General features: G+C 54.3%; 1 protein-coding gene and 2 long non-coding RNA genes across 4 annotated transcripts; 2 read left to right on the top strand and 1 right to left on the bottom strand.

Annotated features, from left to right (window-relative positions):
- Positions 1-4,040: 4,040 nt before the first annotated feature.
- On the top strand, positions 4,041-16,504 carry Tbx3 (T-box transcription factor 3). Of its 2 annotated transcripts, XM_063225700.1 has the most exons (8): positions 4,041-4,439; positions 6,096-6,363; positions 7,314-7,367; positions 7,629-7,775; positions 9,777-9,853; positions 10,853-11,010; positions 12,299-12,969; positions 14,385-16,504. In XM_063225700.1, exons 1-8 carry the CDS (start codon positions 4,051-4,053, stop codon positions 14,838-14,840), a joined length of 2,220 nt encoding a protein of 739 aa, XP_063081770.1. In that variant the 5' UTR covers positions 4,041-4,050; the 3' UTR covers positions 14,841-16,504. The 2 variants fall into 2 exon arrangements, with proteins under 2 accessions (XP_063081770.1, XP_003478497.2); XM_003478449.4 differs by lacking the exon at positions 7,314-7,367.
- Positions 16,505-18,426: 1,922 nt separating this feature from the next.
- LOC134470787 (uncharacterized) lies at positions 18,427-21,259 on the bottom strand. The gene is made up of 3 exons (XR_010039949.1): positions 20,700-21,259; positions 19,945-20,203; positions 18,427-18,597 (listed from the first exon to the last, which is right to left on the bottom strand). It is a non-coding gene; the product is annotated as an uncharacterized LOC134470787 (long non-coding RNA).
- LOC134470638 (uncharacterized) lies at positions 18,604-20,749 on the top strand. Its single transcript, XR_010039640.1, has 3 exons — positions 18,604-19,839; positions 20,118-20,243; positions 20,574-20,749. It is a non-coding gene; the product is annotated as an uncharacterized LOC134470638 (long non-coding RNA).
- Positions 21,260-21,465: the final 206 nt, after the last annotated feature.

The raw sequence follows: 21,465 nt of genomic DNA, 5'->3' as shown, positions 1-21,465 counted from the left end.
CAGGCGCGCAGAGCCAGTGGCTGGAGCCTGAAGCCCGGGCTCAAGGCGCGGTGTCTCGCGGGCTCTGCCGGAGGCCGGGCCTGGCACAAGCCTCAGGAACGCGATGGCCAATATTTAACCCGAATGCCGTGGCCACCAGGCCGCTTTTGTTTGTTCGCAAATTAATCACCCAGCGCACGGCCGGCGCCAGAGTGGGTTTATCACCCACCAGGAGGGGGGCGCGGCGGGCACGCAGAGACAAAGAGGAGTTCGCACCTTCCCGCTTTTGATCCCAGAATTACGGCGGCCTCCCTGCATAATACGAGCCTCCTGGGGCCGAGTCTGGGAGGTCAGTCATAATTGGCGGAAGTTTGCAGACCATTAGCAAGACGTCGACATTTCGATTCAGAACCCCGCAAACTTTCCTCTCCCCACCCCCACGCCCCTGCGCGCAGGAGTGGGGGTGGGGGCCGAAGTGGAGAACTGGGGTGACCCCTGGGGTTAAGTTAGAACCACAGACAAGAGTGGGCGATGGGGGTGGGTGGGTAGGGTAAAGGTCAGGAAGCGCTCTGGGTCCACTTTGGAGGCCAAAGCAAGTGGAGATATTTACAAGAAACTCAGCAAGTACCTCTCCCATTTTCAAAGGACTGGGCAGGCCAGAATGCAGAGGAGCCGGGATGCCTGCCTATCTGCCTGGCTCTCAGGCCCTGGGGCATCGAGTGGGTGAGGAGGGGGCCGGTCCTGTTGTGATTGCAGAATTCCTGGCCTTCCACGGGACACAGCGGGCAGACTGGCCGGCGAGTGCAGGCAGAACCAGATCACGGGGATTTGGAGCCGATCTGGGTAGCACAGCCAGAGGCCCCAAGCCCCCCGGCAGCAAGCACTAGGGCCTCCGGCGCTTTGGGCCTCCGGAGACTCCCGAAGGTCCCTCGGGGACCTTGGCCTCCGGGGTGAGGAGGTTGAGGCCTGGTGTCCTGCTCCTTCCAGTACCGGGGAATGCTGGGGACCGAGAGGCAACACCGCGGGCCTCTCCACCTCTTTCTTTTCACTCTCCCTTTCTCTTTTCTCCACCGCAGGCAGAGAGGACAGACCCAAGGGGAATGAAAGGGGAGACCGAGTTCTCAGCACGCCTAGGTCCTCCTGGTGACTTCAGGGGATTCTCAGCGCTGGCGCCCAGCAAGTGCTCTGAACCATGTGCGTCAAAAATGCGAGGCTGGAAAAGCTCTGTCGCCTCAAAAGTTCCTCCTCTATCTTGGGGCACTTGGCTCACAACAGGACCTCACTGTTACCCAACAGTAGCTGCCACACTGGTGCCGGCAGACCAGGGGGCACCAGAAGCAAAATGCTTCAGAGGACAGAGCTGACCCGTAGACACAGACATCCCACATCAAGGGTCTCAGCCCCCTAGGCCCGGAGCCCGGCCCTTTCCATTCCAATAAGCTCACCTATCAGGAACAGCAAAAAGCATTGACCCCCAACATCTCCCTCTAACATCATCTAATCAGGGGCAACCTAAACTCGTGGCTCCCGCCCCCACCCCCACCCCAGAAGCCTGAACCGTGAGTTTGGGGGAAGCCTCCAACCCCCATAGGCAGGAGCTGCAGTAACAAGGTTATCAGTTGTGCGACAGGTCTGATCAGAGGTCGGGTCGCCTCCCGCCCCTCCGCCCTAGGCGGAGGCCCCCACCCTACCTGAGCTGGAACCAGTGCCTTTGCCTCTGGGGTGGGGGCGTTTCACGGTTTGTTTTACAAATTCACCCCCGACTTCTGGCGAGATAAGTGCCCCGGTGGAGAAAGAACTGAGGCTCCGAAAGATAAGTGCGATGCCTGGAGGAGATACGGGCTGGCGCCCCCCCCTCCAGCTCGCCCACCCCCCGCCCGCAGCGCCACACCGTGCCGGCCCCCGAGGTGAATGCAGTGGCGTGGAATGGACAGGCCAGGACCTCGTCGGTCGCTGCAATCACTTTGTCCAGAGCCTCCATTCTCCCCTCTACACCCTCACAGACATCCGGGTGGAATACCGGGAGCCCGCATCCACACGAAAGATGAGATATAAAAGGGTTGGTAAACGCGTTTCAAAATATCCCGAGTCCATCTCCCACAGGGAGCGCAGCCAGGGCCCGGCGCGAAGGCTGTGTACGTATCTGCTTGTACGTGTGGCTCGGCCCCAGTGTGTGGCGCGCGTTGGGGTACAGCGCACTGGGGGGTTTGGGGGCTGCGCACCTGGCCGCAGGTGGGGCACGGTGGAGAGCGGATAGGCACACTGGTGCCGGGATCTGGGCGCGTCCAGGCGCTCGAGTTTCCGCCAGCCCGGCCGGAGAGGCGAGCCGCGCCGGGGCGCACGAGCTCGGGGATCTTTACTTAGCTGCGACCGGGCGGAGCTCGGCTCCACGTGGGACTGGAGAGCGGCTGCTGCCTCCGAGTCTCCGCGGCCGCCGGCTTCGGTGGCGGGCGGCAGCGGAAAGGCGGCTCGCTGGAAGCTCAGCCGCCCGCTCGGCTCGCTCGCCGCGGGTGGACGCGGAGAAGAAGCCGAGCTGCCGAGCAGCGGCCGCGGCCGGGCTCAGCGGTGAGCCGAGCGCACGAGAGGCGAGCGCCCCTGCCCGGCGCCCCGGCGCGCTCCGCCCGGCTCTCGGGGCCGGCAGGCTGGCTCCCTCCTCCCTCCCTCCTCTCTGTCTCTTTCCCTCCCCCTTCCTCCTCTTGGCCCTGCCTCCTCCCTCGATCCGGGGCTGGGTGACTGAGGCATTTCAGACGTGGGCTGAGCCGGAGCGAGAGCGAGCGAGCTCACGGGCTACGGCGATCTCTCGATAAGCCACCTAGAGGCGACTCTGCGCGCGCGCTCCCCGGTGGCTCCCGCCCTCCCTCGGATCATGTTGACATATTCACAGGACGGGCAGTAGTACCGCTGCGGCGCTGCGACGTTACAGTTTCCGACACCTTCTTTTTATAACTCAGCTCTATCCCCCAGCACTCGACCTGTGATAACCACGCCTATGCAGCCACACAATTGGTCCGAAAGCGTCAAAGAGCCAATCAAGAGGCCTCCGGCTCCCCGCAGCCCACAGCGCAGCCCGACCTTCTAGAGCCGCCGAGCAGACGCCGGGGGAATTCTAGAGGCGGAGGAGGGTGGCGAGGAGCTCGCGCTCGCCTCTCCGCGCCCTCCCTCGCGCCCTCCCTCTCCTCGCCCGCTCCGGCTCCCTCTCGCTCCCTCTCCCGCTGCTCTTTTCCCTCCTTTGCATTTCTCCCTTCGCGATCCTTCCTGCCCTGCGCGCCCGGACGCAGATTTCCGAAGCGAATTCGCTCACGGTTTCAAACAAGGCAGAGAGAGAGAGGAGACCCGGCAGAGGCGCACGGCGAGATTGGGATTGAAACCGAGACGCCCTCTCCGCAGCTCCGAGCGGAGGAAGGAGGAGGCGGAGGAGGGCGGACGGAAGCCAGTTTGCATGCAGTTCAAGTTTTGATAGCGCTGGTTGGAAGGGGCTTAAATCCGCTTGTGTTGTTGTTTTTCTTAAAGGAGAGAGTTTTTCTGCTCTCTTGCTTCCTTGCTAAAGCCGAGTCCAGCGCCTTGGCAGAAGCCACCAGCGAGAAAGGGAGAGGAAGAGATAAGGGGGCGGGGGAAGAAGAAGAAGAAGAAGAAGAAAAGGTAAAAAGTCTTCCAGGAGAGCCGTTCGCGTGTGCAACAAAGACCTTGGGGGCTGGGGAGCGATCCGGGGACCGAGGGCTGCAGTGTCCGTCCCGAGCTCCGCGGCAGGGCTCCGGCGCGAGCTTCCGAAAGCGACTTCCACGGGCGGCTTTCTAAACACGCCAGGCTCCGCGACAGCCGCCCAGCGACTATGTCTCCTGATTTGTCGCCTTGCCCTCTTTAAGAAGCGGCACCCCCCCTCCCCAAAAGACAGTATCTTCCCTTCCTCTGAAGCGCTTTAGTTATTTCTTCCTCTTTTTGTTTTGTTTTGGTTTTTTTTTCCCCGCTTAAAAAAAATGTGCTGCTGCTGCTGCTGCTGCTGAAGGAAAAACAAAAATAAAAACAAAAGCAAACACGAGACCACAGCTGCGGACTTGTGCAGGCCCGGAGTGGATGAGCCTCTCCATGAGAGATCCGGTCATTCCTGGGACGAGTATGGCCTACCATCCGTTCCTACCCCACCGCGCGCCGGACTTCGCCATGAGCGCGGTGCTGGGCCACCAGCCGCCCTTCTTCCCCGCGCTGACGCTGCCTCCCAACGGCGCCACGGCGCTGTCGCTGCCCGGCGCCCTGGCCAAACCGATCATGGATCAATTGGTGGGGGCGGCCGAGACCGGCATTCCTTTCTCTTCCCTGGGGCCCCAGGCGCCTCTGAGGCCTCTGAAGGCCCTGGAGCCCGAAGAAGAGGTGGAGGATGACCCCAAGGTGCATCTGGAGGCCAAGGAACTTTGGGATCAGTTCCACAAGCGAGGCACGGAGATGGTCATTACCAAGTCCGGCAGGTAAGCCCGCGCCGGGAGCCCCCTCCCCTGAGCTGGCTGCAGATTTTTCCACCCGGGCTTCACCTCTGTTCCCAGAGTTGCCGCTTTGCCAGTTGTGCAAGCTTGGTCGAAAGCTTAGTTACCCTGAAAACGTGCACCGACTCACCGGGCCCTGCCCCAGCCGCAGGAAGTTTCAGCTTACCTGGGCGCCTGCTGGGCTCTTGCCTAGCCCTGCATCCTGGGCTCCAGTAAAGGACAGACAGGGATTTTTCAGTGGAATGCAGACATCCTTTTAGGAAGCAGGAAAACCTCCTCATTTGCAGGAAACTTTGCTGTTGGAACCTTTCTGGAATACCTTTAGCCTCACCGAAATGTGAGGATTTTTAAAAATGGGTTTTTATTTTCCTTTCAAGGAGAAAAGCTGAAAGCCCCTTTCTTTTGTGTGGTAGCGGGAGGCCTGAGAGTGTCCCCCCGCCCTTCTGCCCTTTCCTTTGGCCTCTGGGGCTGGAGGGGACCTGAGCCTGCTCTTCTAGGGTCGCAGAGAAATGGAATGGCGTTGGGGTTTGTTCACCACACAACTTCAAGTGGCTGTGACCCGAGGAGGAGCCCAGCAGGCAATTTTGGATAATTAAGATTTTTGTTTGCAGACCTAAGGAGCCAGTTAGGCTGTGCACGCTGCTTTGTGTGTGAATATTATAAATCATATTTTACACATCCTTTCGAGCTCCCTGCTTGACTGAGTCTTGCCTGGAAGACAGGGGAGCCCAGGGCAGTTTTAGAATCACTGATTTTTTTTTAAACACATAGCATTGAAGTTTATCGAGGCATCAAGTTGAAAGGTTAAAAATAAAGTTCCCCCTCTTGATGTCTTCAGCTTTCTTCTCTCCTTCCAAGCTAAATGAGGCCAAAGTTTGGCATAAACTCCTCCTCAAACCCACAAGACGGTGTAGTCAGTTCTCGAAGCGAAGTGCTTCCTTTTAAGTCAAAAGTACAAAATGCCAACACTCCTGTGAAAGTCAACAGCAGTGCGGTGGCACGATCCTGCAGTTTAGGGTTGGCCTAGGCAGTGGGGGACTGTAGCAAATAAACAGGAGGCACTGGAGTTCTCCAACCTGGAGTCCACGCTGATCCATTTCTTCCCGAGCACTTGCCCAAATCCAATCCCATTTCGCCAGCAGCGGGATGACCGCCTGGCAGCAGAGAGGGGTACCACGTTGAGTGTTTACTCCCCGGATGAGTTTACCATTTTTCTCATCAGTGGGTGTTGAAAATTCCTTCCTTCCACTGATCTGTGCTTTGCTAAAATCTTCCCCAAAGCTGTCTAGAACTAAATACACGCTGAAACAGACACGGACAGAAATTTCTCTGTACAGAGGGCAATCAGGAGTCACACAGAGGCTAAAAACTGAACAAGGCATTAGAGAAACATGGTGTCATGATTACTTGTTTTGAATCCGGGGACACCTACTTAGGCAGGAATTGGTTGTATTTACTACTGTGAGGAAGAAGACAGTTTAGCCCTTGGTTGCCCTGCTGTGACAAAGATTACCCGTTGGTCAGTCCCCACATACAGTTTTAAACTTAAAGTATTTGACGACGGATAAGAAGTAGAACTCCAGATTCTGAGAGATTTCTTTTTTTTCTCTCTTGCTTTTCTTTTCTATTTCCCGGTTATAGGCGAATGTTTCCTCCATTTAAAGTAAGATGCTCTGGACTAGATAAGAAGGCCAAATATATTTTATTGATGGACATTATAGCTGCTGATGATTGCCGATATAAATTTCATAATTCACGGTGGATGGTGGCGGGTAAGGCTGACCCTGAAATGCCAAAGCGAATGTATATTCACCCGGACAGCCCGGCTACCGGGGAGCAGTGGATGTCTAAAGTGGTCACCTTCCACAAACTGAAACTCACCAACAACATTTCCGACAAGCACGGGTTTGTAAGTTCCATTGTGTTCTCTTTTTGTCCCTCTCTCTCTCCAGTCAAAACTTTTTGCTTGACTTTCTCCAAACCCCGCACCCCCATTCCCCATAGCCTCCCATGAGCTTCAGCACAGACTTCTCTCCGTGGCTCGCTGTTGCTAAACATAGCAAACTTGTTTGATTTGCCACCGAGCAGGAGAGAGGATTCCGGGGTGTTTTCTCTCTGGGTAGTGGAAGGCCTGGTGTTCCACGAGAAGTCAAGCCAGGGAAATGTACCAGATTGTGTTCTATAGCAGCTCTAGCTTCTCAGCAGACGCTGGATCTGACCCTTGTTGTTTAAAAAAAAATAATTGAGAGCTAAAATTGATTTTAAAGCTATGTGATCGTGAAGGTTTTGTTTTGCTTTAGAACACTGTACTTCTCTTTGAAGTCTGCCGTATTATTTCTTGGGGGAGCTTAAGGTCTCAAAGCTTTGCCTTTGGTGAAAAGGTGGACATAGCTTATTGAAATTTCATTTTCTTTTACTAAAAGGCGATTGGCCTTGGTTGAGCTAGATTTATTAGAAATGAGGCATGGATCTTCGGTGTTAAAACTGGTGTTTTGGGATTGTACCCGTGGATCCCGTGTGAGAATGTCTAGAACCCAGCAGACTTCTGTGGCTGGGAAAACTCGGGCAGAGGCCCTTTTACCCCATCCCTTCCCCCTCCCCAACATTGCAAGAAAATAAACAAAGTGATAAGCAAGGAATAAGCAGAAAGATTAGTCCCAGGAAGACATGAATGGCGCGGAAATATCTTCAGCAGGCAGGAATTGCATTTGAAGTCCTTAATTTGATTACAGCATACATACTCCTCTCTAGAGTTCAGCTTTTGAGGGCTTTAAGTGGATTGGGCTCGTCAATTAGTGGGCGCTTAAAGTACTGAATCATTTTGTAAATTAAAATGCATGTTTTTCTCTATCTTTTAAGAATTGGCCAAGGGATCACGCAGCCTGGCAGGGGAGTTATAGTTTTGGGACTCAGGTAGGCTAGGGTTTAAGATATGAATGACTCTCTTAGATGGGGGGGCGCCCTTGGGAAGTTGAGGACCAATTTGGATTCCCCAGGAATCATATCTAATAATGTCTATGGAGCAGACTGTACCCCAGGAGTTACCCTTAGGAGGTGGGCTCCCAGTGTGGTACCCGGTGGTGGGGGAGACGGCAGCGTGGCAGGGGTCCTCAGATTCCGTTTGTCCTGGTAAATCCTTTTTCTGAGTGTGCCCCCTCTTCCCTTGCCCTGCAGACTATACTGAACTCCATGCACAAATACCAGCCCCGGTTCCACATCGTGAGAGCCAACGACATCTTGAAACTCCCTTATAGTACATTTCGGACTTATTTATTCCCTGAAACCGAATTCATCGCTGTGACTGCATACCAGAATGATAAGGTAACCACAGGACCTTTTCTGTTTTAATTCTGCTGTCTCCCTTAGCTCTTTTAAGCCGCTTTGGATGAGGGTGAGAAAGTTAAAGGGAACTGGGGTGCAAGGCTTGAATTTTCTTTCCCCATTGGACCTTCCATAGACAGTTTGGAAAAGCGGGGGCTGGCTTCTGCGAGGAGCCCGAAACAAAGCTCTCAGCCAGCTAGGAATCCAGGGCTGAGTTTAAAAATGCGAAATTAATGTTGTCAGTGAGAAGCTCTTCAGACTGTGGCGCTGGTGAAGCCACCCTAAGCCAGACTCCTAGGGCTCTGTCCTGTTTGTTTCAATAGCCGTCCTTTTCCCCTTCAAGAGGGAAGGATCAGGATAGCAGGTTTGAAAAGAACCAGCTAAAAAGTTTAGGCCAAAGCCTTTTGGGGTCCTGGGAGGAGAATCCTAGTGGAGAGACCAGCTTTTCTTCCCTAGCCAGAAATCCTGAGTAGCTGGTCTGGTTTTTATTACCTTTTATACTGCTCTGTTTTTTATGGTGTGTGTGTGTGTGTGTGTATGTGTGTAATTGAAAAAAAAATCTACCCTGACCACAGGTCATGCTAACCGAGTCCTCTGAAACTTCTCTCCACTGAAGGTAGCCAAGGGTGGCATTTCTTGGGAAAGTTTGTCTCCCTCTGGGCCTGATCTGGGGGTTTCAAGGGCCCTCAGATGGGGCAGTGTCTGTGAACTCCAGGTCTGATGGCCTTGAAGGTCATGGGCACTGAGCACCCAGGCTGAGAGAGTTCCTGTGGGGCACTCGGTGACAGGCAGCCATGGAGGTGGGGGAAGGGCTGGGGAAGGACTCTGCTCTGGGCTCCGGCCTGAGTCCTGGCCTGCAGCAAGAGTCCATTTCACCTGACCACGCCCTGTTAGATTGACCACGGGTGGGGTCACTGTTCGAGGGTCCCTATGGATTTACAGTGGGGTTCCAATGTGGGGGGGCACACTGAAATCTCACCCCCTCCTCACCTAGCCAAATGCCAGACCAGAATTTTTGCATCCAGTAATTTCTCTCAAGAACAAGAATCCAAGCAAGGGGCTTTTTTCCACCCCTACCCCAGTAACTGTGTTTGTAACTCTTGGCTTCAGGGGAAGGGGTTTGAAAGGTTGCAAGCTGTGACTTCTCTCTCCTCCGGCTTGCAAAATGCCCAAAATGCCCACCCTCCCGCCTCCAGCCTCGGGATCCCGTGAAACTAAGTTGTGAATGTACTAATAAATGTAGCATTTCTGATCAGACCAAAAGGCCAAGGTTCCCTCTCCACCTAATGGCAGTGGCAGAATACATAAATGAAAACAAATGTTTCCCGGTCATTCGCTGCTTTTAAATCTGTAGTTGCCAATATTGTAATTCCTCAAACCACCACTGCTCCCTGTCCTCCACTCAAAAAAAAAAAAAAAAAAAAAAAAAAAAAAAAATCAAAATCTCTCCAGCACAAGGGTAGCAAAGGCCCATAAATCATTTTATTAGGTCCATGGAAAAGGTTGGCTAGAGTGTGTGCTGGATTGTGTGTATGTGTGTGTGCATGTGTGTGCATGCCTGAGCCAGCACATGTGTGTGCCTGTGTTTGAAGGCAGGAGAGTATTTGTGAGCACTTTATAATTAATTGCATTATATAAAAAAATCAATAAAAATACAATTTTCAAGGCTTACAGTTGTCTTTCTTGACAACTTGGAGGCCTTTTGCATTTCTAAAGGCGAGCTGTGTACGTGAAACTCTATCCTTTGGACAACTTCAGACCAGAACCCTTGGCTTGACCTGCGATGGGCCATACAAACCCCATTACAGTTCGTTTTGCTGCTTTTCCTTGCAGCCTCCAGATTTTTGCAATGGTCTCCCCTCCCTTTCTTCTTCACCTGGGATATCCTGGGATATCTGTGGGCAGTCCCATTTCTGGGGGCCTGTTGTGCTGGGAGAATCCCCCTAGGAAACATTCTAGAAACTGAAGCCTGTGTCTCTTTCTTGCTTGTGTCTTCTCTAGATAACTCAGTTAAAAATAGACAACAACCCATTTGCAAAAGGTTTTCGAGACACTGGAAATGGCAGGAGAGAAAAAAGGTAAGTGGAGATAGTCATTTCTCGGACAGTTTATAAAACAAACCAGTTTTCTAGAATTCAACTTGCAAGCGTTCCTAGACCGAGAGGCAAGCACTCACACTAAGAATGGGTGGAAAAGTTTACGCTCTTACCCTTGTATAAGCACCTTTTCTACCTACTTCTGTGACCTCTGAGGAAACTAACTAGGCTACCCTGGTTGTCTCTGGAAGAAAGCAGTGTGGATAACAGATTCTACAAGATCCCTATTAATTGTTAATTAATTTAAGTTCCATGTGGAAGGTTCTAGGAAACCATGCCATTCACACAGTGCTTTTGGCATTTTTGCAATCTTGTCTCCCAAATACCATCAGACAGAGTGGGGGCCCCTTGAGGAATCTCTGGCTCCCTCCCTCTCTCACGGGTACACAGATCATTTTGCATTAAGTAGACAGCTGGGGATATATATGAGAGACGCCCTCCTCCTACCCCTCTGTTCAGATTTTTCTCCTGAAAGCCAGAAAGTTACCCCTAAATTTTTAGCCCGTCCCCTCGGAGAAGAGGGTGAACATTAAAAAATAATTTCTAACATCTAAATAAATTTGAACTCCAAATAATGTGTTGGTTCACTGATTACGATCCAGTGCACCATGAAACAACCACTTCCTCCTGACCTTAGACTCCATGCAGGAGCTGGGTAGGCTGGGGACAGGTCACCCGGTTCCACCCTCTGTAGGACCTGCACTTCAACTGTCTCTAGCCACCTTCAGCCTTTCTTGCTCTTGTGTTAGACAGAATTTCACAGCCCAAGCAAAAGCATTTTCCTGATATCTTGCCCTATGGCCATACTCTTTGGCCTGGTTAAGGAGTTAACAATGCCAGGCCTTGTGTGTCTGCCCCGGGTAACTGGATTTCAGAAAATAAGTATGAGGTGTGGATGTGGCTTTGCAAAGGGCAAGGCAAGTTCAGAAGGGATCTGTGTGTGACATCCCTGTGACACTGGGTGTGGGCTTCCACCTGCAGAAAGCAGCTCACCCTACAGTCCATGAGAGTGTTTGATGAGCGACACAAGAAGGAGAACGGGACCTCGGATGAGTCCTCCAGTGAACACGCGACCTTCAGCTGCTTTGCCCAGGCGTCTTCGCCAGCAGTGTCCACTGTAGGGACCTCGAACCTCAAAGGTAAGCCTGGCCACCTGTACTGTGACTGGACTCCAGGTTAGAAGCCACAGCCTCTTGTAGATCTGTAAACAGAAGCCAAAGGTCAGACAGGGCATCAGGTGTGTCCAGGCTTCCTAGAGAGCACAGGAGAGCTGGGAACCCCCTCCCCAAATCCTCATGTGCGTGTCTGCATGTGTGCGTGTATGTGCACACTGTGTGGCCTGCTGGCATGATGAGCTGTGGGAGAACCCCTAAAGTGTCCCCTGCTTTCCCTTCTCTCCTTTTTCTGTGTCTGCCTGCCCCCTCCCCCAACCAAGACCACCTCCAGCGCTGACTTTATTTACCTCCAGGGCTCCGGAGGGATTCTCAGCCCCCAGAAACAAAGGAGGGGTCGAGACACCAACTGGAAAGCCACAGTTGACCCAGGGGTTGGGGTGGGTGGGTCCCTGGGAACCTCACTGTGGGGCGGGGCGGGGCAGCGGAGGAGAGGGTTCAGGTCCTCAGTGGGTTCCCTCTTTAAAAAGCAGGACCCCATTTATTTGGGAAGGCAAACTCTTGAGAAGAAGCCTGTTTCTCAGTTAAATAAGACAAGAGCCCTTTAGGTCTTCAACCCATTGAAGCTTGAAACAGAAAAGAGGACCCCTTTTTTTCTGGTTTTTTGTTTGTTTCCTGATAGGACACCCACAGAAGCAAAAGATTCTGTGATTGCCCCAGGCTCCTGCAGCCATCTCCAGGGAGGGGGACCCCAGCCCTGAAGGCCCCCTGGAGCGAAGGGTGCTGCAGGGGAAGGGTGTTTGCTTCAATCACTGCCTATTTAGACCTCCGGGTTCTCTTCAAACAAATCTTAGCAGAATTTCCATCCGCAAATGGTGGAAGGTGCTCGTCTGGGTCATTCACCAAAGAAAGACCCTGATGGTACCTGGAATGTGTCCCCACAAAGACCTTTAGAGCAACTTTCAGCAGAAACCTTTCAAGTTTTTTTAATTTTTAAAACGTCAATTTGCAATCAAATGGTTCCCCCTCGGCCACACAGCAGGAATTCCATAGGGGCTTGTTTTTAGCAAAAGATCATTATAATAAGAAGGGCCACCGATTTACAGGATGTTTGGCTGAGGGAGGTTAAGAGGGGTGTAAACTACTTTGAATTCATTATGAACTTGATTGAATCCGGGACCAAAGGCGTTAAAGTGTCCTAGAGGCCATTTTGCAGATGAGAAAACTGAGGGGTCCAAGGGCGCTCCTGAGGTTCCCACGAGAGAGCAGATTGGTGATGGCCCAGGCCAAGCTAACCCTTCCTCCGGGGTTTTAGACCTGTGTCCCAGCGAAGCCGAGAGTGACGCCGAGGCGGAGAGCAAGGAGGAGCACGTCCCAGAGACCTGCGACGCGGCCAAGATCTCCACCACCACGTCGGAGGAGCCGAGCCGCGACAAGGGCAGCCCGGCCGCCCTCAAGCCGCACCTCTTCGGGGCCGAGCCCAGCGGCCGGGCCCGGGACAGCGGGCGACCGGACAAGGCGTCCCCAGACTCGCGCCACAGCCCGGCCACCATCTCGTCCAGCACCCGCGGCCCGGGCGCGGAGGAGCGCAGGAGCCCGGGCGCGGCGGTGGCCAAGGCCGAGGAGGCGCGCGTGCTGCCCGGCAAGGAGGCCTTTGCGCCGCTGCCCGTGCACTCGGACGCGGCCACTGCGCACTTGCAGGGCCCGCTGCCCGGCCTCGGCTTCGCCCCGGGCCTGGCTGGCCAGCAGTTCTTCAACGGGCACCCGCTCTTCCTGCACCCCAGCCAGTTCGCCATGGGCGGCGCCTTCTCCAGCATGGCCGCGGGCATGGGGCCCCTGCTGGCCACCGTGTCCGGCGCGTCCTCCGGTGGCGTCTCCGGCCTGGACTCCACCGCCATGGCCTCCGCGGCCGCGGCGCAGGGACTGTCTGGGGCCTCCGCGGCCACCCTGCCTTTCCACCTCCAGCAGCACGTCCTGGCCTCCCAGGTAAGCCCGCGCCTTCCTGCCTCTGCAGCCCCTCCCCCTCCCTGCCCGCTCTCCCCGCCCTCCGGGGTTCCAGGCCCCCTCCCCCAACCCTCTGGCTTGATGGCTTTAAATAACAATCATGTTCTAATTACTTGTATTGACCGTTCGAGCCATCCTGAACTCATCTGCCCTCCCAGAAATGTTTTTCTAAGGCCTCTAGGTCCAAAATAGTACCCAGGATAACAGCTCCACATAGTCAGCAGTGAGGACCAGGACCTCTTCCAGCTGCTGGGTCCGGTCTGATTCGTTGGGGCTTGTCCTTCCGGGAAACTTTTAGCACCTCTGCTTTTCAGGTGGAGGGAAAGAGGCCCAGAGATGTTGAGGAACTTGGCTAAGGTCACACAGCCCGTCCCTGGTGGAGCTGAGACTGTTCCCAGGCAGGCTGACACCAGAGTTGCTTTCATGGCTTTTTTTTTTTTTTTTTTGGTTTTGGAATTTTTTTTTTTCTTGAGAGCTGCAATGTCTCTGAAAGGTGTCTTAGACACTACTGCCCCAGGAATTGGACAAGAGAGCGACTGAGGCTGGGGAAAGGACATGAGCAGCTTTTCCTTGCTAGGGGTTCAGAGCTGCCTTCCCTACCCCCAGGTCATCTACTCCCACCCCCTGCTTTGGTTAAGGGTTTCTGCACTCGTGGAACCCATAGGAGTGGGTCAGGACTGCACCCACAGACAGCTGTGCTAGGGTGCAGGATGGCGGGGAGAAGGCTCAGGCTGTCCGGCATGCCTTGAACCGGGCAAAGGGTGTCTGGGGTTTCTGCAGGCACTGGGCTTTTGTTTTGGGTAAGCACATCTCTCCCTTCCCAAGCCGGGAGGCAGGTTGGCTCCGGGTCCTGGGAGGAGGGAGGTGAGTGTAGCCTAGGTTTCTCCCTGCCTGCCTCAGTTTCTCCTGCAGGAAAGCTCCTCCCAGTGGGCAGCGGACAGGCAGGGCAGCCCTTCCTCAGGGGAGGGGACAGAAGCGGAGCCCCTGCCTTGTGCATTTTGCTTCTTTCCAGACTGCCTGGGGGCCATCTCCGTATCCCACCTTAACCCCCCCCTTCAGGGATTGCTTGGGCTCTGCTGGTGCCAGATGTCCTTTGGCCTCCCCCTTCCTGTTTGCTTCAGTGTCCCATCTTTTTTTCCCCCCAATTTGGGAAACTCTTAGGATTGGAGTGAGAGCATCTGGGGGAGGACCCGAATGACAAAAGTCAGTGATCTGTGATAACCTGGGTCCTCCTGTGCGCACCCCCACCCCGCCTGCAGCCACCGAGGGGCGTCCTGATCCAGGTCCCCAGAGCAGGTGCAGCCACCACCCGCCCCCTTGCGGGGCCAGGTCCATCCTCCAGGCCTCCTGCAGGCCAGCCGAGCTGACTCGCCGTGTCCTCTCTCTTCCCTCCCCAGGGCCTGGCCATGTCGCCCTTCGGAAGCCTGTTCCCCTACCCCTACACCTACATGGCGGCGGCGGCGGCCGCGTCCTCGGCGGCGGCCTCCAGCTCCGTGCACCGCCACCCCTTCCTCAGCCTCAACAGCCTGCGCCCGCGGCTGCGCTACAGCCCCTACTCCATCCCCGTGCCGGTGCCCGACGGCGGCGGCCTGCTCGCCACCGCGCTGCCGGCCATGGCCGCGGGGCCCCTGGACGCCAAAGCCGCCCTGGCCGCCAGCCCCGCCTCGGTCGCCGCGGTGGACTCGGGCTCGGAGCTGAACAGCCGCTCCTCCACGCTGTCCTCCAGCTCCGTGTCCCTGTCGCCCAAACTCTGCTCGGAGAAAGAGGCGGCCAGCAGCGAACTGCAGAGTATCCAGCGGCTGGTCAGCGGCTTGGAAGCCAAGTCCGAGAGGTCCCGCAGCGAGTCCCCCTAAACCCTCCCCGGCAAAGTCTCTTCATTCCAGTCCAATCAAGTCTGCATTGCACTTTCCTTTGGATGTAAAACAAACCACAGGGCGGCTGTGGGCTTCCCCTAGCTCTGGGGCCGGTGTCTGGGGAGGGGCGCCGGACTCCCTGGAGAGCCTGCGCTGCAGCCAGGCCCTGTCTTCTCAGTGTGGTTTATGTATCCGGGATCTGGCTCGCATTCTGGGGGCTCGGAAGCGTCTGTTGCATTGAGCAATGGGGGGCAGTGGCGGCTGGGGGGGAGGGCATTTGATTCCAGAACGACTTCCTTGAGGCTGTTCTGGAGGCTGTGAGGCCACCCGGGAGGAGGGGAGGTGTTGAAAGCTATCTTCTCTCCACGTGGATTTATATATAAATATATTTTTTTCCTTCGCTCTGTCAAGTGGAAACAAAAATCTAAAAAAAAATTTTTTTAAACAGGGACAAATGAATACATGACCATGATTCTGTTTGTAAAGATTGAAAACTTTATAGAGAGCGAGTGACTTGGGAAGAATCAGTTCTCAGCAAATGGCTGGGCTGAGGATGTTGGGGGTGGCAGGTCCTTTCTCTTCTTGTTTAATCTATATTAAGGAAATCTGTGTCTTTTTAATATTCTCGTGATGTTTTAAGAGCCGCTGTAGGTCTCTTCCTGCATGTTCCACAGTCATGTATTTGTGGGTTTTCATTTTGGATGCTTGCTTTAGAGAGAACGATTTAACCCCATCCGGTTGCCTTCCCTCAATCCTGTGCCCTGAACCCCAAAGAAATGGGATGGGGGGGCTTCCAGGGAAGGGCTTGGGAAAAGAAAGACTGAATTTATTTTATCTAAGCTCTGTAGCAGGATTCATGTTCCTCTCTGGCAGTTCGTTCTCTTTCCTGTATATGCAATAACAAGGTTTTAAAAAAATAATAAAGAAGAAGCGAGACTATTAGACAAAGTATTTATGTAATTATTCGATAACTCTTGTAAATACGTGGAATATGAATGCTCGGAAAATTAAAGCTTTTAATTTATTGACAATTGTACATAGCTTTATGTAAATAGGTTTGCCTCTGTCAGGTTTTGTTCTTGTTTCTTGTAGTTGGTTTTTATTTCCAGGTCAAAGGATTGCTGTTCACACTAGGAGACAGTCTTCCTGCACCAACACCTACACACTTTGAGAAAGAGCTGTCTGCAAAATTATTTTTCTTTTTCGTTTTTTTTTTTCATGTCCAAGAGTACAGGGAAAGTGCTATTTCCTATTTTAGCCAAAACTGGGGAGGGGTTTGGCACTTCCCGGCTTCACATTAAATTCCTTAAGATCTAACACCCCCTATCTCCACCCCGGCCGGGGTCTGAGATTGCTGTGGGAGGGAGGGGCTGTGGTTTGACTCCTTAAGTTTTCTTTCATATTTGTATTTGCTAGTCTCTGATTTCCTCAAAACAAAGCGGAATTTACTGTTGTCAAATTTGATGGCGTTTTGCGTTGGTGCCTAAGAGAGGGAAAGAGAGATTCATAGTTCAAAAGTTACATGCTCAGAGCTGGTTTGGAAAGACAAAAACACATGAAGGTTATCTTTGTGTTTTAGCTGTTGATGAGTTCTTTGGTTTTTCTGTGTTTCCCCCCCTCTTTAAAACATCACTGAAATTTCAATAAATTTTTATTGAAATACCTTTGGGCCTCGTGTTAAATGCTTATTTGACAGCTCTCCGAGAACATAGAGACCAGAAAAGGACTTGGTCTCCTTTTGCCGGCCTCCTTCCCTTCGCCTTTAAATAATTAAGACCGCCCCCAGCGAAGCAAACAACTTGTCACTCAAGTTACAAAGCTAAAAACAAAAGTCCCTGACTCCAGCGTGGGGAACCGCTCCAAATCTGAAAACACTTTTCCTTTAAATTAGGATGCAACCCCGAGACAAGTGGGTCCTGATTAGAATTCAGGAAGGACACTCCTTTCAGGTACTTAAACTTTAATAAAAAGTTGTGCCTTGGTCCCTAAGTCAGGGCCCCCTGCTACAGGAATCGAACCAAAAATTAAGCTTGAGTGCTGGGACTGCTTATTTGTTTTAAAGTAGGTACTCCCTTTTGACTTTGATCTAGGAGATTCAAGTCAAAAATTCTGCATGATGTCCTTGGCCAGGGAAGAGGTCCTCAGAAGCCCCGCGCTTCGGAACCCGGGTCGGCCTGCCGGCGCCCTCTGGGCTGTGGGCCCTGAGCCTTGGCTTTCCAAGCATCTCCGAGGGGACCAGGCTGGCCCCAGAAGCTCGGGCAGGCTGCACCCACTCGCAGTCTGGTACGTGCTCTGCACTGTGTGTCATGCGAGGCAGGAGGCACGTGTTCCTTGCAAAGGGAAGGTACTTCCAGAGTGCAAACTGGACCAACCTCCTCCAAAGGAAAAGCAGCCCTGGAGACCCGCATGGTCCCCAATGCTGCCCTGCATCTAGCTTCAGGCAGCTCCGTCTATCTTTGAAATAGCCGATTAAAAAACAGCTTTTCGGTGGAGGTGTGCGTATGTCTTGGGGTGCAGGGTACAACAAGGGAAGGCCAGTCCTAAACTTAGCCGTCCTGGGGGCGTTGATGTGAAGACACAGCCAGAGCCTGCTGGTGACTGACTCCCCACCCCCACCCTGGAGCCCGCCAGCCGGGCCCCAAGTCTCTGTCACCTTCAGGCTTCTTGAATAGCCGGTGAGGAGGGACCCCCTCCCCAGCTTGTCTGTACTTGGAAGAGGACCGAGGTCGAGACCTTTAGGAGGGGGTGCCGAGCCTGTCCATATCTGACTACACAAGTGGGGACCGCCCCCCCCCAGTCTCTCCTGCACTGTCTGCCGGAATCAGAGGGCCGATAGCTGGCGTGGTGGAGGATGGCTGGGGACTTTTGGGGTCAGAGCTCCCTGGAGAGACTCCCCAGCGTGCACCCCACACACCGCGGCGGCTGCTGCCAATTGAAGCCGGGTTTGGGAAGCAAAACCCGCCTTGGCGCAGCTGGGCGAAGGTGTGATCCGAAGGCTGTGTCCAGTTTCGTGGTTCCAAATTGAGGAGAAAATAACTCGGTTTCCAAGAGGGACAAAAAAAAATTTTTTTTTTTTGCCTTTTCTTTCTCAGTCTATATTTAGATACTTCTTCCATCCCCCAAATTTGGGGACGGCGCTCAAAAGTGGGTGCTGCCTCTTCCTTTTTTCTCTAATCTCCTGGATATCTTATTTGTGTACAGTGATGTTAATGAGTAACTCTTGTGGCGCTGATGGACGGGGGTGGTGGATGGCTCGAAATCTCTGGCTTTCCGAGCGTATTACTCACCTGGCGCCGGTCGCAATCTCGCCCCGGGCTTTATGGTGGCTGTGGCGGCCGCCCAGGCCACTCGGGGCCGGGCCTTGGCCACTTTCCCTGGGCTTCGAGTGCCACCTATCTGTCTGCTCTACCAGTGCGCCCTGGTGGCTGCCTCCCGCCCAGCACCCCAGTGCCTCTTGGGGTCCGGAACACGAGCGCGGTGTCTGTGTCCCCTTTCTCCTCCCCACCACCCCAGCCCACAGCCCACACCCCACACGCCCACCCCCCAGCCCCAGCCTCGGACGAAGCGGCCACTGTTTCTTTCCTGGACATTGCTTTAATTTCCATTTGGGCCCCAGAGGAGAAAAAGTCCTCCCCTCTCCTTCGGGTTTGCAAAGAATGTTCGGAAATTCAGCGTGGGGACCATCGCTGGTAATTCTCTCTCCAAACACTTGGCCAGTCCCTGTAGAAATCTGTGGAGCCCAGCGTCAGGGGGCGACCTGCATTTGAGATGAGCGGATGATGCCCTGCCCTTGCAACCTCGAGCCCCTCACCTGGGTGGGGGTTACGCCCCTTTGCCTCCACGCTCGCGTGCTGACTTTCTAATTCTGCAAATTTTCGTTTTGTAAACCCGGTTTGAGGCTGCAGGGACGAAGGCCACAGTGACTCGGGTGGTGGTCACCACCAGCCAGCCAGCCAGCCAGCCAGCCAGCCCAGCGACGTGGCGACTTGCAGACTGAAGGCGACCAAGTCGGGTGCCATCCCGAGCCCCCTTCCCGCCCCTGCCCGCCCTCGCGCGTCGGCTCCGAGCCTGGCTGCGCCCTGGCGTCTGGGTCGGAGGGGCGGGGTGGGGTCGCCTTCTGCCGCGCTTTGAGCCGCGGGTGCAGGCGTCCTGGTTCCTGCTGACCTCCGGGCGCTAATTGCAGGGGTCGAAGGGCGCTCTGGGGCGGAGGCAGAGGTCACGACCCGCAACTCCCCTCTCCGGGCTTGCCGCAATCCCGAAGGAGCGAGGAGTGTGTGCAGGCTGGGATGTGTGTGTGTGTGTGTGTGTGTGTGTGTATTACGCGTGCGCGCCTGTGTAAAAGATCTCTCTCTGGACCTGCACTGTCCTGTGTCCTGGGACCCAGCCTTTGCGTGCATGCATGTGTGCCTATGTATGTGTGTGTGTATTTGTAGGGAAGTTCCCTAAGAATAGGGCCTTAAAAAAAAGTCCATCCAAAAACACAAACTCGGGTTCTGACCACTCTCTGAACCTGTGGATGGCACAGCTTGGGCACTGCCAGAGCACTTTCTGCATCCTCCCTGGTTTCTAAATTTGACCTCTCGACTGTCAGCTAGGACAGGGGTTGTTGGGGTGTAGTTCCGATGGCCGTGGGACCTTTGCTCTTACAAAGGGAGCTATAGAAGTTCATGGTGTTAGATGGTAGCTCTTAGGGCATTTAGAGTGAGGCTAGGAACTACAGGTGTTGAGGAAGATGTGTGTGTGTGTGTGTGTGTGTGTGTGTGTATGAGAGAGAGAGAGAGAGAGAGAGTGTGGGTGTGCACGTGTACTCCGGCACGCTGCATCTGTACACGTCTCTTCCAATTTGGATTTAGGAGTTCAAGCGCGAGACAGTTCCGGATGCAGATGCATTGAGTTGTTTTATAATCAAGATGCGTATAATCAAGAAGTATATGTTGCAGATGTGAGCATTCAGAGAACCCACAACCACGTCATAAGACCAGCTGGCACTGGAGGGCATGTGCGTGTGCTGGGCACCCCACAAAAATGACCCCCTAAAGCCTTCCCGGTTGACAGATTGGAGTACAGGATTTTAATGCTGTTTAAGAACGGTCAGGTCACTTACCTAGAGTTATCATCATGGGAAAGTGGCCATTAAAGTCCAACACGGAGGGCAGCAGGACACCCACTGATCACCATTCCTACATTAGAGGGAGGCGTGGATGCTGTGAGGAGCAAGTCCCGGCTGCAGAGAAATCTTTGCGTGTGCCGGGGGTGGCAGTGTGTCTGTCTCCACAGGAATTCACAGGAGTATTTCAGTGTCTTTGGAAATCTACTGTGCAGTGGGAAAGAGCGCTTTCCTTCCCATTCCCGTCTTCTGGGTCCTGAAACGCAGATGGCCAGGGGTTAGGGCCCTTTTGCCAGGTAAGTGGAGGCATCTCAAAATACCTGCTGGTGGGCATCAACAGAAAAGGCAGACAGGGACAGACTTTGGACAGGAGTGGGCATGCATGACCTTTCCAACAACACCTTTTTTCTCTCGGGCCAGTTTGGGGAGCAGAACTGGGCTTTCCAATTCCAGCTTCAGGTCCTCTCTGTGTCCTGGTATTTACTGCACTCTTGAGGGCCCCAGGCAGGTGCCAAGGTGCGGGGGTGGGGGTGCAGCGGACACAAAGATGGTTGATCCTTTCCTGGCTTGACCCTGCCTGCCCAGCTCCTAAGCAAATGTGGTTTCCCCTTCCCTCCCGCTTCCAGTTCTCTGGCTCCAGTCGGAAGCTGGGGACTTGTCCACTGGAGACCGGGATTCCACCAAGAAGCCGGAGACTCCCGGCTGGATGTGTGCAGTCTGCAACCTGGACAATCTGAGCCCCGATCACTCACCCAGAAGCAAGGCCCAGGTCTGGCTGCAGACTGAGCAAGGATGAAGTTGGACAGCCTTGGCATCCAGAACCTCAGATTTGGGTCAGTCCCTGGAATGGGGTGCAAAAGTTGGGAGGGGGAAAGGGGTGTCAAGGGGTATTGTAACCTGGATGGGACCCTCGGAGCCCTCGGCTTCCCCCACCCCCAGCCACCCTGTCCTCCTCCGCCGCAGTCAGCCAGTCTATTTGAGCTTTTGAAATGCGATCCCTGTGCCACTTTGGTTTCCCCGCTAATGACCCAGGCTCGGGTTTCGGTTGCGGATTGCACCCGGAGGAGGGAGACCAGGCAGCTTCCCCAGCCCCACAGCAGCCCCGGCTGCCCCGGCCTGGGCTCTTCCCACCGGCGGGGTGGGCCCAGCAAAGCCCATTCTTTCCAAGGTTCTCTGTCTCAAGGACAACGCGTCCACCCAGCTGACACCCGGCTCGAACAAACTTCCGGCTGCTCTTGGTTGGCTCCGTGGCCCTTCACCCCAGTCCCTGGTGTCGGCATCATTGATGTCACTTTGTGCTGGGATTGGGAGTCAGTGGTCTCAGGTCACACCCCACCCCACGACCCTCCCCAGCCTGGCAGACGCCTGGGCAGAAGAGCTGATGGTGGCAGGCAGTGCTGCCTGGGCTGGCCAAGACCTGGACTCCGGGGGGCCACTGTCCTGCAGACCAGGGGTGACTTCAGTTCATTGGCCATTCCCCAGCCTCCACCCTGGTGACCCCTAAACTCACACACCCAA

The sequence above is a fragment of the Cavia porcellus genome, unplaced genomic scaffold, assembly GCF_034190915.1.
Source record: "Cavia porcellus strain 051 isolate PalLab524CR breed Dunkin Hartley unplaced genomic scaffold, mCavPor4.1 scaffold_16, whole genome shotgun sequence".
Lineage (NCBI taxonomy): Eukaryota > Metazoa > Chordata > Mammalia > Rodentia > Caviidae > Cavia > Cavia porcellus.
Note: the sequence above shows the minus strand (reverse complement) of the source record. Positions and strands in the feature narration are given on the sequence as shown.

Bases quoted from the DNA above. Each gene is read 5' to 3' on its own strand.
- Tbx3 (XM_063225700.1), top strand. From the start codon at position 4,051: ATGAGCCTCTCCATGAGAGATCCGGTCATTCCTGGGACGAGTATGGCC. The intron at 4,440-6,095 runs GTAAGCCCGCGC...TCCCGGTTATAG, and splicing joins GTCATTACCAAGTCCGGCAG to GCGAATGTTTCCTCCATTTA. The intron at 9,854-10,852 runs GTAAGTGGAGAT...TTCCACCTGCAG, and splicing joins AATGGCAGGAGAGAAAAAAG to AAAGCAGCTCACCCTACAGT.